The sequence below is a fragment of the Musa acuminata genome, chromosome BXJ3-4 (genome assembly GCF_036884655.1).
Source record: "Musa acuminata AAA Group cultivar baxijiao chromosome BXJ3-4, Cavendish_Baxijiao_AAA, whole genome shotgun sequence".
In the NCBI taxonomy this organism is placed as follows: domain Eukaryota; kingdom Viridiplantae; phylum Streptophyta; class Magnoliopsida; order Zingiberales; family Musaceae; genus Musa; species Musa acuminata.
Window position 1 is genome coordinate 16,914,435 of NC_088352.1, and position 12,199 is coordinate 16,926,633.

General features: G+C 43.7%; 1 protein-coding gene across 1 annotated transcript; it reads right to left on the reverse strand.

Moving 5' to 3' along the window:
- Positions 1–9,303: 9,303 nt before the first annotated feature.
- Positions 9,304–9,750, reverse strand: LOC135636360 (uncharacterized). Its single transcript, XM_065148049.1, has one exon. The coding sequence runs from the start codon at positions 9,748–9,750 to the stop codon at positions 9,304–9,306; it is 447 nt and encodes a 148-aa protein (XP_065004121.1).
- Between the last annotated feature and the right edge of the window lie 2,449 nt (positions 9,751–12,199).

A 12,199-nucleotide genomic window follows, 5' to 3' on the forward strand; every position in this document is an offset into this window, starting at 1 on the left:
CTTCTGGAGTCTTTGGGGACATACTCGTTGAAAGCGATATCCCATGTCTCATCGGTATGAGACCTCTCTTGGAATTTTCCATGCCAAACCATTTGACAATAGTTTCTATGTACCTGGATTGGGACAAGCCAAGCATCCTCTTGGATCTATCTCTATACATTATAATCCCCAAGATATAGGATGCTTCCCCTAAGTCCTTCATGGAGAAGTGTCTAGATAACCAAGCCTTTACTATGGATAGCATTCCTACGTCATTCCCAATGATGAGGATGTCATCGACATATAACACCAAAAAGGTGATAGCGCTCCCACTTACCTTCCTGTACACACAAGTCTCATCTTCGTTCTTAACGAAGTCATAAGATCTGATTGCCTCATCAAATCTTATGTTCCAACTTCGGGAAGCTTGCTTTAGTCCATAAATGGATCTAAGCAACCTACACACCTTATCTGGGCAGTTCTTGGACACGAATCCCTCAGGTTGCATCATATACACCTCCTCCTCGAGGTTCCCATTGAGGAATGCGATTTTCACATCCATCTGCCAGATCTCATAATCATAGTGTGCTGCAATAGCTAATAGAATTCTGATGGATTTTAGCATTGCTACGGGTGAGAATGTTTCGTCGTAGTCAACACCTTGCCTTTGACGATACCCCTTAGCCACTAGCCTTGCTTTATAGGTCTCTACCTTTCCATCTACTCCGATCTTTTTCTTAAAGATCCACTTGCAACCGATGGTTACAATACCTTCGGGCGCATCAACTAGGTTCCAAACCTTATTGGAGTACATATAATCCATCTCAGAATTCATGGCTTCTTGCCACTTTCCGAAGTCAATACTCATAATAGCCTCCTCGTAGGTTTGAGGATCAATATCCTTAACATCCTCTCCTCTAATATGTCCCACATATCTCTTAGGAGGATGAGATACTCTATCAGACCTATGTAAAGTTGAAACTTGTGTATTAGGTACCTGAACAGACTCGGGCTATAGAGTGGTGCTTGAGCTTGGTTCTCCAACCTCGCTTAACTCTATCATTCTCCCACTATCTCCGCCAAGAATGTGTTCCTTCTCAAGGAACACTGCTCTCTTAGCTACAAAGACCTTTTGGTCCTCGAGATGATAGAAATAATACCCACAAGTTTTCTTGGAGTATCCCACAAATTTACATCCCTCTGTCCTTGATTCTAACTTAATGGGGTTGTGCCTTTTAATGTGGGCAGGGCATATCTTCGATAGATGATGTGTGAGTTTGCTCAAACGGATGTGTTGCCTCAAAGGGACAGATCGGAGGAGATTGGGTACCCCTAAAGACTGGTGTTTCCGGTTCTGGTTCTGGTTGAGGGGGGTCAGTTCTTCTTGGCATTCTAACTCAATTACCGTTTCTATAAAAACATCTTAATCGGTGAAGTAGATTTTTATTAATTATGCTGAATCTATCTACTTTTATTACTTCTTCTTCCGGTGGTATTAGAATATCATAGGCTTTCATTATTCTAGTTATTATATCACCATATGGGAGCATCATGTCTTTCTTAGATAGTTCCAACATATTTTGTTGGATAAGATAACCAAGACAGATGTCATTTCCTTTCATGATCATATACATAGTTCCTAATTCTAATTGACTTACTTCATCATGATGATATTGTTTAGGAAGAATGATGCTAGTTAGGATGTGATGAAGTACCTTAGTGTTTAGAGGCAGTAAATGTTCACAACTTTTAGGAACAAATTCTAAGTTCGGATTGGCAAAAATTGTTTGTAGGGCTTCAACGTATGTTGTTCTAACATTTTCATCATCCCATGATCCTCTAAAGTAAAGTCCTCTACTTTTCATGGGAATGCCTATCATGTCGCAAATGAATCTATCCGTAATTGAAATATGTTGTCCTAAGAGATAGGTGGACATCCTTTCTTCTTCATCTACTAGTATGTTGTTGTAAAACAGTCTTACTAGTCTTGGATAAATGTATTCATTAATTTGTAAGATAGTGAGTAGATCTAAGTTTGCAAACCACTGGATTGTCTCTAAGCCTCTTAGCTCACTTAAATCTACGTATTTTTCCTTGTTGACATTCCTAAGTTCAAAAGAGGAAAATTTTTCAGCATGGTATTTTGAATCGAAAAGGGTGGAATCAAAGTCTTCTACTAATCTCCTCTTTCCTTTGTCCCTTGAGGATCTTCTAGATCCCATAACTACTGCTTAATGAGATCTTCAAGAGAGGGATCTTCAAGAGAGGGAAGGAATGTTGATGCTTTGCTTCGAAATGAAGGGTATTTGGGATGCTAAGATGGGGGAAATGGGGATGGAGGAGGCTTAGGAGAGTAGAGGAGGGAAGGAAATGAGTTGGGGTCGGTTTCACCGCCGGCCCTAGCTTGAGTTATAAAGGAGCAGAGTTGCGGGCGGTTGCACCTCTGGCTGGAGCGGTGCAACCGCTTGCAACATGTGACAGCTGGAGGTGCTACCTCTAGCTGGGGCGGTGCCACCGCCTGGTGAACACTTGTTCTGATCTGAGAATTTTTCTATCTTGAGGAGAGTTTTCATTCTCAGTAATCAACTTTACTTACGTAATTACGTAAGAATTTTCATTTTAAGACAGGGACTTTGGCACGATCAAGATAGATTTTTAATGTGCACATTCTTAATGTCGTACACATGTTTGTGATAAGTCTTGCAAGTTCATGACAGAGTTAGTCATTTCATGATACGAGTTAAATTAGAAGGTTATGAAAGGATGAAATTGATGGGTTCGAAAATCCAGGGATATGTGAATTTGGGAATCATACGTTTCTAATTCTTGAAAAGTTAAACAGGACTGTATCTAGGTCGCATTTGTGATTTTACCCTTGTTGTTGTTTCCGAAGGTGACATAGCCTTCGTCTATGCTAGTGAGCTTAGAGAATTAAGATGGATCTCCGGTCATATGCCTTGAGCATCCACTATCAAGGTACCATCTCTTGCTCCTAGCTTGCGATGGTGTGGGTTTCTATAAGAAAGGATGATTTTTAGGTACCCATTTGCTTTTGGGTGCCTCAAAGATAGATTTACATTGTTTATCATGTTGCATAGAGTTTATCATGGTTCCTTTAGGAACCCAAATCAATTTGTTTGGACTAATTTTCTTGAATGGACAATAATGCGTCTTGTGTCCAATTTTGCAACAAAAGTTACATTTTGCTTGGTGTTGAACATGTAAGATGGGGCCTTTTATAAAGGTGGTTGGATTTAGGTGAGGACTTCTCACAAATCCAATTCCACTTCTTTTTGGAACGTGACCCTTGTTTGCAATGATCATGTTCAATGACTTGCTACCAACCTCAAATTTCTTCAAGGTGTCCTTAAGTAGCGAGTTTTCTTTTTGGAGAGTTTCTAGATCATGACATTTGATACATGAATTTAAACTATCATGATATTCAATTTTTAACTTATCAAAATCACAAGTAAGACTATCATGCTCCTTTTTCAGCAATTTGTATTTTCTATTGATAATCTTGCATTCATCAAATAAGTCATGGAAGGCATTTAATAATTCATCGAAAGATAAATCAGCATCTAATAAATTCGTTACCTCCTCTCCGATGGCCATTAAGGCGTAATGAGCAACTTGCTCGGTGTTAGACTCCTCTTCTTCAGACGCGCTCGAATCATCCCATGTTGCTTTTAGCGCCTTCTTTTTTGTTGTTCTCTTTTTGGCTTGGGGACAATCACTCTTGTAGTGTCCCGGCTTTTTGCACTCATAGCAAATAACTTGGTCTTTCTTGGGTTCAAGTTTACTTTTAGTGTCATTCTTAAACTTGTTTCTTTTAATGAATTTTTTAAATTTTCTTGTTAGAAGTGCCAAGTCATCATCACAGTCCTCATCACTTGAGTTTTCTTTCAAGTGATCTTCCAAAGTTCTAAGTGTCATATCCTTCCTGTTCTTTGGAAGGATGTCTTCTTGCTCTTCATGAGCTTTGCAAGTCATCTCGTAGGTTATTAATGACCCAATTAGTTCTTCAAGAGGAAAGTTGTTTAGATCTTTTGCCTCTTGAATAGCAGTGACTTTAGGATCCCAACTCTTAGGAAGGGATCTTAGAATCTTATTTACGAGCTCAAAATCCGAAAAACTTTTTCCGAGTCCTTTTAGACCGTTGACAACATCCGTGAAACGGGTAAACATGTCGCCAATAGTCTCACTCGGTTTCATCCGAAAAAGTTCGAAAGAGTGTAACAAAAGATTGATTTTTGACTCTTTCACTCTACTTGTGCCTTCATGAGTCACTTCGAGTGTGTGCCAAATATCAAATGCAGTTTCACAAATCGAAACACGATTAAACTTGTTTTTATCAAGTGCGCAAAATAAGGCATTCATAGCCTTTGCATTAAGAGCGAAAGCCTTCTTCTCCGAATCGTTCTAATCGATCATTGGAAGAGAAGACTTTGAAAAACCATTCTCGACAAGATTCCAGAGTTCAACGTCCATAGAAATAAGAAAGATCCTCATTCGGGTCTTCCAATAGGTGTAGTCCGTCCCATTAAACATGGGTGGACGTGTAATGGAATGGCCCTCTTGGTTTCCGGCGTAAGCCATCTCTCTTGGGTTTTAATCCGTTTGAGAGTTAACCGGGCTCTGATACCAATTGTTAGGATCGAGAGCACTAAGAGGGGAGGGGTGAATTAGTGCAGCGGAAATCTTTCAGCGATTAAAAATGAAAGCTGCGTTTGTTCGATAAAAAACTATTTTGATGCAAAAGCCGATTCTAAGATTACTTATGATTAAGTACAGTTTACGTCTAAACACAGTTTGCGTCTAAGCGCAGTTTACGCAGTTTGCGTCTAAATGCAGTTTGTGTCTAAATGCGGTTTACGTCTAAATGCAGATTGCGACTAAGCACAGTTTGCATCTAAGTGCAGTTTGCGTCTTAGGCTCAGATTGCGTCTAAGCACAGTTTGCGCAGTTTGCGTCTAAGCGCAGATTGCGTCGATGCTCAGATTGCGTCTAAGCGCAGTTTGCGTTTAAGCACAATTTGCGTCTTAAGCGCAGATTGCGTCGAAGCTCATATTGCGTCTAAGCGCAGTTTGCGTTTAAGCGCAGTTTGCGTCTTAAGCGCAGATTGCGTCTAAGCGCAGTTTGCGTCTAAACACAGTTTTACGTCAAAACGTAGATTCGGAAAGATTTGAACTTAGACACTCGTTCGTAAAAGCGCAGAAGTCAGTTTGCAGTTATAAATGGAATGTAAACGTAAACTGCAGAGAAACTCGTTTGTAAAAGCGCAGAAATCAATTTGCAGTTATAAACAGAATCAAGACGTAAACGTAAACTGCAGAGAAACTCATTCGTAAAAGCGCAGAAATCAGTTTGCAGTTATAAACAGAATCAAGATGTAAACGTAAACTGCAGAGAAACTCGTTCGTAAAAGCGCAGAAATCAGTTTGCAGTTATAAACAGAATCAAGACGTAAACGTAAACTGCAATGTAGAGATCGTACGAAAACACCGATTTACGTCTGAATGCAGATTCGGAAAGAACAGAACTTAGAGACTCATTCATAAAAGCATAGAGGGCAGTAGCTATGTAGGAGGTTTGCAGTAATGATAAAGTGCTCAAAGTAAAAGCAAACCAGAGATTTAGAGTGGTTCGGTCAGTCTTGACCTACTCCACTTTTGGCTTCCTCCACCGACGAGGTCACCAACGTCAACTAGAGGCCTTCCTTCAATAGGCGAAGGCCAACTGCCCTTTTACAGTTTCACTCCTTTTGACGGGCTCAGGAGACAACCCTTACAGAACCTTTCTCTCCTCTCTTTACAACTCAAGACTTGAAGAACAGAAAGAGGAGAACTTTTGGACTTTACACAAATTTGAGCTCTTAGAATCATAGAAAAGATCAAGAATTCGGTGTAGGTCTGTATCTTTTCAGTGCTGAATGGGTGGGGTATTTATAGGCCCCAACCCAGTTCAAATTTGGAGCTCAAAATGATCAAATCCCGGAATTCCGGGATCAGGCGGTTGCACCTCCTGACTGGGGCGGTTGCACCGCCTAGCAGAGCTCGAAGACTGAGCCTCTGGGCGGTGCTACCTCTATGAGGGGCAGTTGCACCTCTCTGCCAGAGCTCGAAGACTGAGCTCAGGCGGTTGCACCACCTGACTGGAGAGGTTGCACCGCTTGGCAGAGCTCGAAACTTGAGCTCTGGCGGTGCTACCTCCTAACAGAGGAGGTTGCACCACCCAGTCTCGCTCGGAGTCTAAGCCCTGGGCGATTGCACCTCTTGGCTGGGGCGGTTGCACCGCCTAGTCTCGCTGGGAGACATAGCCTGGGCAGTGCTACCTCCCTGCCTGGGCGGTTGCACCTCCCATAGCAACCTGGGTCCGAATGGGTTGAACCATTCGACCCAATTTGAGTTCTTCAGGGGCCCAATTGCCCCAGGATTAAGCTAATGGGATCACCTCCCATTTCTAACTTAATCAAAGTGCTAACTACGATTATTTCCTAAGACATTCTGCAGCTTGCTTCGGTGCGTCACTCGCTTCTTCCGGTGAGTTTCCGGCGAACTTCCGTCGATCATCCGATGAACCCTCGGTGATGCTCCTGCGGACTTCCGGCAAACTCCTGGACTGCAACGATCCACTTGGCAAGTTCCGACGAGCTCCTTTGGCAAGCTTCTAGACTTCTCGGATTTGTTCCCGCAGAACCTCCGACGACTGTCCGAACTTCCATCGAGCTCTCGAACTCCCAACGTGATCATTGTCATGACTCCAGCGCAACTCCTGCTGCGTGTCTTACTTTCATCGTAGTTAATCCTGCACACTTATCTCAACACATACATTAGACAACAAATGATAATTAACTTCATTATCAAAATCCGAGATTCAACAAATATTTATACATATCTAGTATGTGTATAAGCAATCACACCATATGATCATGGACCACAACCTAATATGATTAGGCTTGAGCCAGTAGACCTAATCACTTACATCAAGATCTATGTGTGCAACGGTGCATCTCCATGCCCTGTGATCGTCCATCTCGTCCTCGTCGGTTCCGTCGACATCTTGATGCATCTTCATGCATCCCGATCGTCCGTCTCGTGGGTCCCGCTATCGCATCCACGCTCCCGCTGCGCCTCCTTATGTGATTACAACTTAATCATAGGCACGCAGGCCCGACAATAAATGAGAAATATAATGGCGGCTCGCAGACCTCAATAATAATAATCACAAGTACACACATCACACGGTCCATGATCATCCGTCCACACATCATACATCACATGTATAAATAATCATCATCATGTAGGACTACTAAATAATAATAATAATAATAATCAACTAAACCTTTTAATTAATTAATATTTTCTGAAATCAGGGACATGTAGGGAATTTCTCAATTCGTGAGGGTATTTTCATAATTTAAATAAAAGAAAGAAACCGAAATTTCTCAAATTCACAGGGGTAAAACTATCTTTTTTTCCCAAAACCCTAATTCCCTCTTACTGTTGCCGCCACCGCCACCCTCCTGGCGGCGGCTTGTGCGGCGGGGCGAGGGCGCTGCCCTCGCCTGCAGGTGGCGCTGCCGCTACAGGTGGGCGCCCCCGCGGGCGGTTCTGCCGGCGAGGCAACTCCCGCAGGCGGTGTTGTCCCGTCGGGCGGCCGCCCCTGTGGTGTGGTTTCGCCCGCGGGAGCAGCGACGGCAAGCGCCGCTGCCCTGCGGCGCTTCACCCCGCCGGAGAAGCAGCCGCAGGCACCTTTGCCCGCGGGATGCCAGCCCCGCCGAACGCAAGCCTGCTGCAAGCAGGCCGCCGGCCGGCTGATGTAGGCGCAGCCCCTGTACTGCCTGCCTTCGGCTGCGCTGCACACATGCAGATCGCGGGCAGCAACTGTTGCTGCCCTTCCGTGTTTTTGCGTCAACGATTTTGGCATCAAAATTCTTCCTAAACACAACACACGCAGTTCGAAACCAATCATTCGCACGAACAACCTGGCTCTGATACCACTGTTGGGAAATCTTGGGGGCGACATCACATGCGCAGCGGAAGAACAAGAAAACAAAATCCCCAATTCCCATAGAGATGTTCGTCGTCGTGCAAAGATTAGTGCGCAAAATCCGTGAAACTTTAAAACTGCGTATAGAGTAGATTGTGTTACCTAGGGAGATCATATATCCCTGTTTCCTTGCAGATCCTTTGGAGAGGGCATAAGCTCTGAATCCCTCCTATTTATAGAGGTCCCCTGTCAAACCCTAATGGGTCCTCCCCTAGTGGGTATTGGATCTGCATCCAATAAGACAAGGGCTCAATCGGATATCTCATATCCGAACCTCTACTCATCGTAATGCCTACCATATGTGCGTGACCCTCAAGGCCCAATATCGAGCTGGCCGTGAGTCATACTTGTCAGAACTCCTACTAACTCTGTGAATTATTATCTCTGTAATAATTCACTTGACTCATCGACTACGGACGTACTAGGCCACTACGCCGTAGTCCCCAAACGATATAGGGGAATCCAATCCATTGGACCTATCTGTCCTTAGTTACCGTGTACCTATAGTCCCTCATCCATCTAATATCCCAGAGACCATATATTGAGCATGGTGTTGTCAGACCCATACGGTTTCTACTCGAGTCTCGCTCTAATCGGATTCTCCCTGAGAACTCTTTCTCTCTCAACCCGAATGACCATGGCTAGGGATTTGTCTGAGCAAGAACACATGGGATTTTCCTCTCATGATGCCGAGAGTGGATGATCCTCTATCGACACTCAATAGCCCTCGTAAGGTCGACTATCACTCCCAATGACCAACTGTACTAGATTTGGGACAGCCAAACCTATAAGTCTAGTATCAAAGAGTGGAGCACTCATACAGGACATCCTTGGTGTCTCAAGTCTAACGACCAAATACACCACTAGGACCATGGAATCGCTGTCTAACAATAAGGCATCATCAACCATCAAACATTCCGTAAGCGGATCAATCAGTGAACTCATTCTCCAATGAGCACCTATACTGTATCCCTAGTGTGCCTACATGAGCAGCTATGAGACCAGCTGCATCCATCATATGGACGGGTATACAGCAAACCAATCTGTCCGGTTATCACGATGTCCCTCTCGAGTAACCTATGACCAGGATTATTTAGGATATGTGTTTAAAGGTGAATCGATCTCATTATCGTGATCTCATCACAATCTGATTCCCATTGCACAAATCCAAGGACATCACAATATATATATATGCATTTATGCAATAGTTATAAAGTGATATACGCCAAAATATAATAAGCAAAAATATTTTGTATCAAGTCTCACGTGCCATCACTCACGTGATTGGCTTGCTGGGCACCTATGACTAGCAGTGAGGTCCTCCTTGATCAAGCTGAGCTTCTTGAAGTCATCGAGGTAGAGCACATTGGCAGAGCTCCCGGTGTCGACCATTACTCTTTTGACCCGAGCGTTGGCTATCCGAATGGAGATCACCAAAGCATCGTCGTGATAGGAGCGCTCGACCTCTTCGGCTCCGAAAGTGATTTCAGGCTCGAGCTCGGATCGGGAACATTTTTCCATCGTGCTCCGGGCGTAGGCCTTCCTCGCCATTGAGCTATTGCCACTGGCTGCTGGTCCTCTGGAGATGACGTCGATCTGCCTTACAACGGGTCCCTTGGGGCGTGGAGTTACTTCCCGGGGTTCCTTGAGGTAGTGCCCAAGGTGACCTCTTCGGATTAGGTCCTCAATTTGATTCTGGAGGTTGCGGCAGTCTTTCATGTCATGGTCGTAGTCTCAGTAAAACCTGTAATATTTGGATCGATCTATGTGAGTAGCTTTCATGGGGTTGGGCTGTCGCAAGAGGCCCTTCTCCCTGATTTGGAGGAAGATCTGTTGAATCTCGTATTTTGATAATGAAACCATTTGATAGTATTTATGATTTAATCTGTGTTTTAAGTGACGTAGGATGCTTCGATCAGGATGAGACAATTAAAGCAGGAAGAATCATGTTGTGCCGGGGGAAAACATGTCAAAAGATTGGACGTCGGGCCGGAGGATCGGTCGACATATCGACAGAAGGCTTCAGGCCATGGATTCGGGCATCGGGCCAAGAAGAGCAGATATTGCGCCAAGGACATCAGAGTTGCGGAGTCAACTGGCCGATTGGGCAATAGGCCGCAAGAGAGGACGTTGCGCCGAAGAATCGGACGAAGCGTCAAGGGACCAATGACATGCCGGACAACATGATTAATGCTTAGTATTAATTGTCTAGATCAAAGTGTGTTTTACATATGCAAGATTAACTACGATAGCAAGGCATGAAGAAAAATGAAGTCCCGGAGCCAAGGACACGATTTCGTTGGGAGTTCGAGAGTTCGTCGGAAGTTCGGACGTTCATCGGTAGTTCTACAGGAACCAGTCGAGAAGTCTCGGTGCTTGCTAGAGAAGCTCATCGGAACTTGCCAAGAAGATCATCGTGAAGTCCAGGAGCTTGCCGAGAGTCCGTTGGAACATTGTCGAGAGATCGTCGGAAGTTCGTCGGAAGCTCACCGGAAGAAACTAGACTTACGGACTTGTTTAGGTTAAATTATGTCTTAGGAATCGTAGTTAGCACGTAATTGGGATTGGATTTGGGCTAACCTAATTAGAGGTCAGTTAGGCCCATGTAAGGACTGTGTTGGGCCCAATGAGAGGGCCAAACAGTGACCCAAGAGGCAGCACCATCATGGCACAATCTTTGAGACTATGTCAGGTGGTGGTACCGCCAGTCTGGGCGATGGTACCACCCCTAGCAGGGTGCCAGGCGGTGGTACTGCCTAGTGGCCCAGTGCCAAGCGGTGGCACCGCCAGACTGGGTGGTGGTACCGCCCAATGAAGTGTTAGTGTCAGACTGACACTGACAGTGGTACCGCCCAATGCTGACGATGGTACCGCTCGTGCCCGGGAAACCCAGGATGAGATGTTTTTAGGCTCCAAGTTTGAATCAACTTAAAGCCTATAAATAACTCTCTCATCCCTGGTTAAAAGACAAGCACATAGAGTTTAAAGGTGAAGAAACGTTGTAGAAATCACTTGAGAAATCCCTCCTCTAGCATAAACCTAGATTTCTGTTTAGAGAGGAGAGTGAGTGCTTGTAAGGGTTGTCTCCTAAATCTAGTAAAAGGAGAAGAGGGGTGTAAGAAGGAGGTTGATTTTTTCCTATTAAAGGAAGATCGATAGTGGATGTCGGTGGCATTGACGGAGGAGGAATCGTCGAAGTGGATGTAGGTCACGATGATCGAACCACTTTAAAATCTGGTTTGCGTTTCCTTCTTATAATTTACATTAACTGTAAACTGCCTTCAATACTTTTATGAACACGCTTTCAAGTTAAGTTTCCGAAATCGGTTTTCAACGTACGAAGAAATTTCCATAACCGACATGATTTTACCACTACACTAATTCACCCTCCCCCCCCCCCTCTTAGTGCCGACCCCGTTCTTAACAATTGGTATCAGAGCCTCGTTTTCTCATTTGGTTTAACACCCAAAGAGAAAGGGCTCTTTTTGGCTTTCAAGAGGGACTTTCTTTCATTTTTCCTCTCTTTTTCAATTGGACGGACTACACTTATTGGAAAACTCAAATGAGAGTTTTCTTACTTTCATTGAATCTCGATTTATGGCATATAGTCGAATCCATTTTTCAAAAGTCTTCTCTTCCAATGAACCATTGGAATGATTTGAAGAGAAAGCTTTTTCTCTAAATACAAAGGCTATGAATGCATTATTTTGTGCCTTAGATAAAAACGAGTTTAATCAAATTTCTATGTGTGAAACGGCTTTTGAAATTTAGCATACTCTCGAAATCACACATGAAGACACTAACAAAGTTAAAGATTCAAAAATCAACTTTTTAATGCATGATTTTGAACTTTTTCGAATGAAGCCAACTGAAACCATTGTTGACATGTACACCCATTTTATGGATGTCGTCAATGGTTTAAAAGCACTTGGTAGAAGTTTTTCGGATTTTGAACTTGTAAACAAAATTTTACGTTCTCTTAATAAGAGTTGGGATCCGAAAGTAACCGTAATACAAGAGGCTAAAAACCTAAACAACCTACCACTTGAAATACTAATTGGGTCTTTGATGACCTATGAAATGACTAATATGACATTTGGTGAACATGAGAACTACCTTCCAAAGGACAAGAAGGATTTCAAACTTAGAACACATGAAGACCACTCGA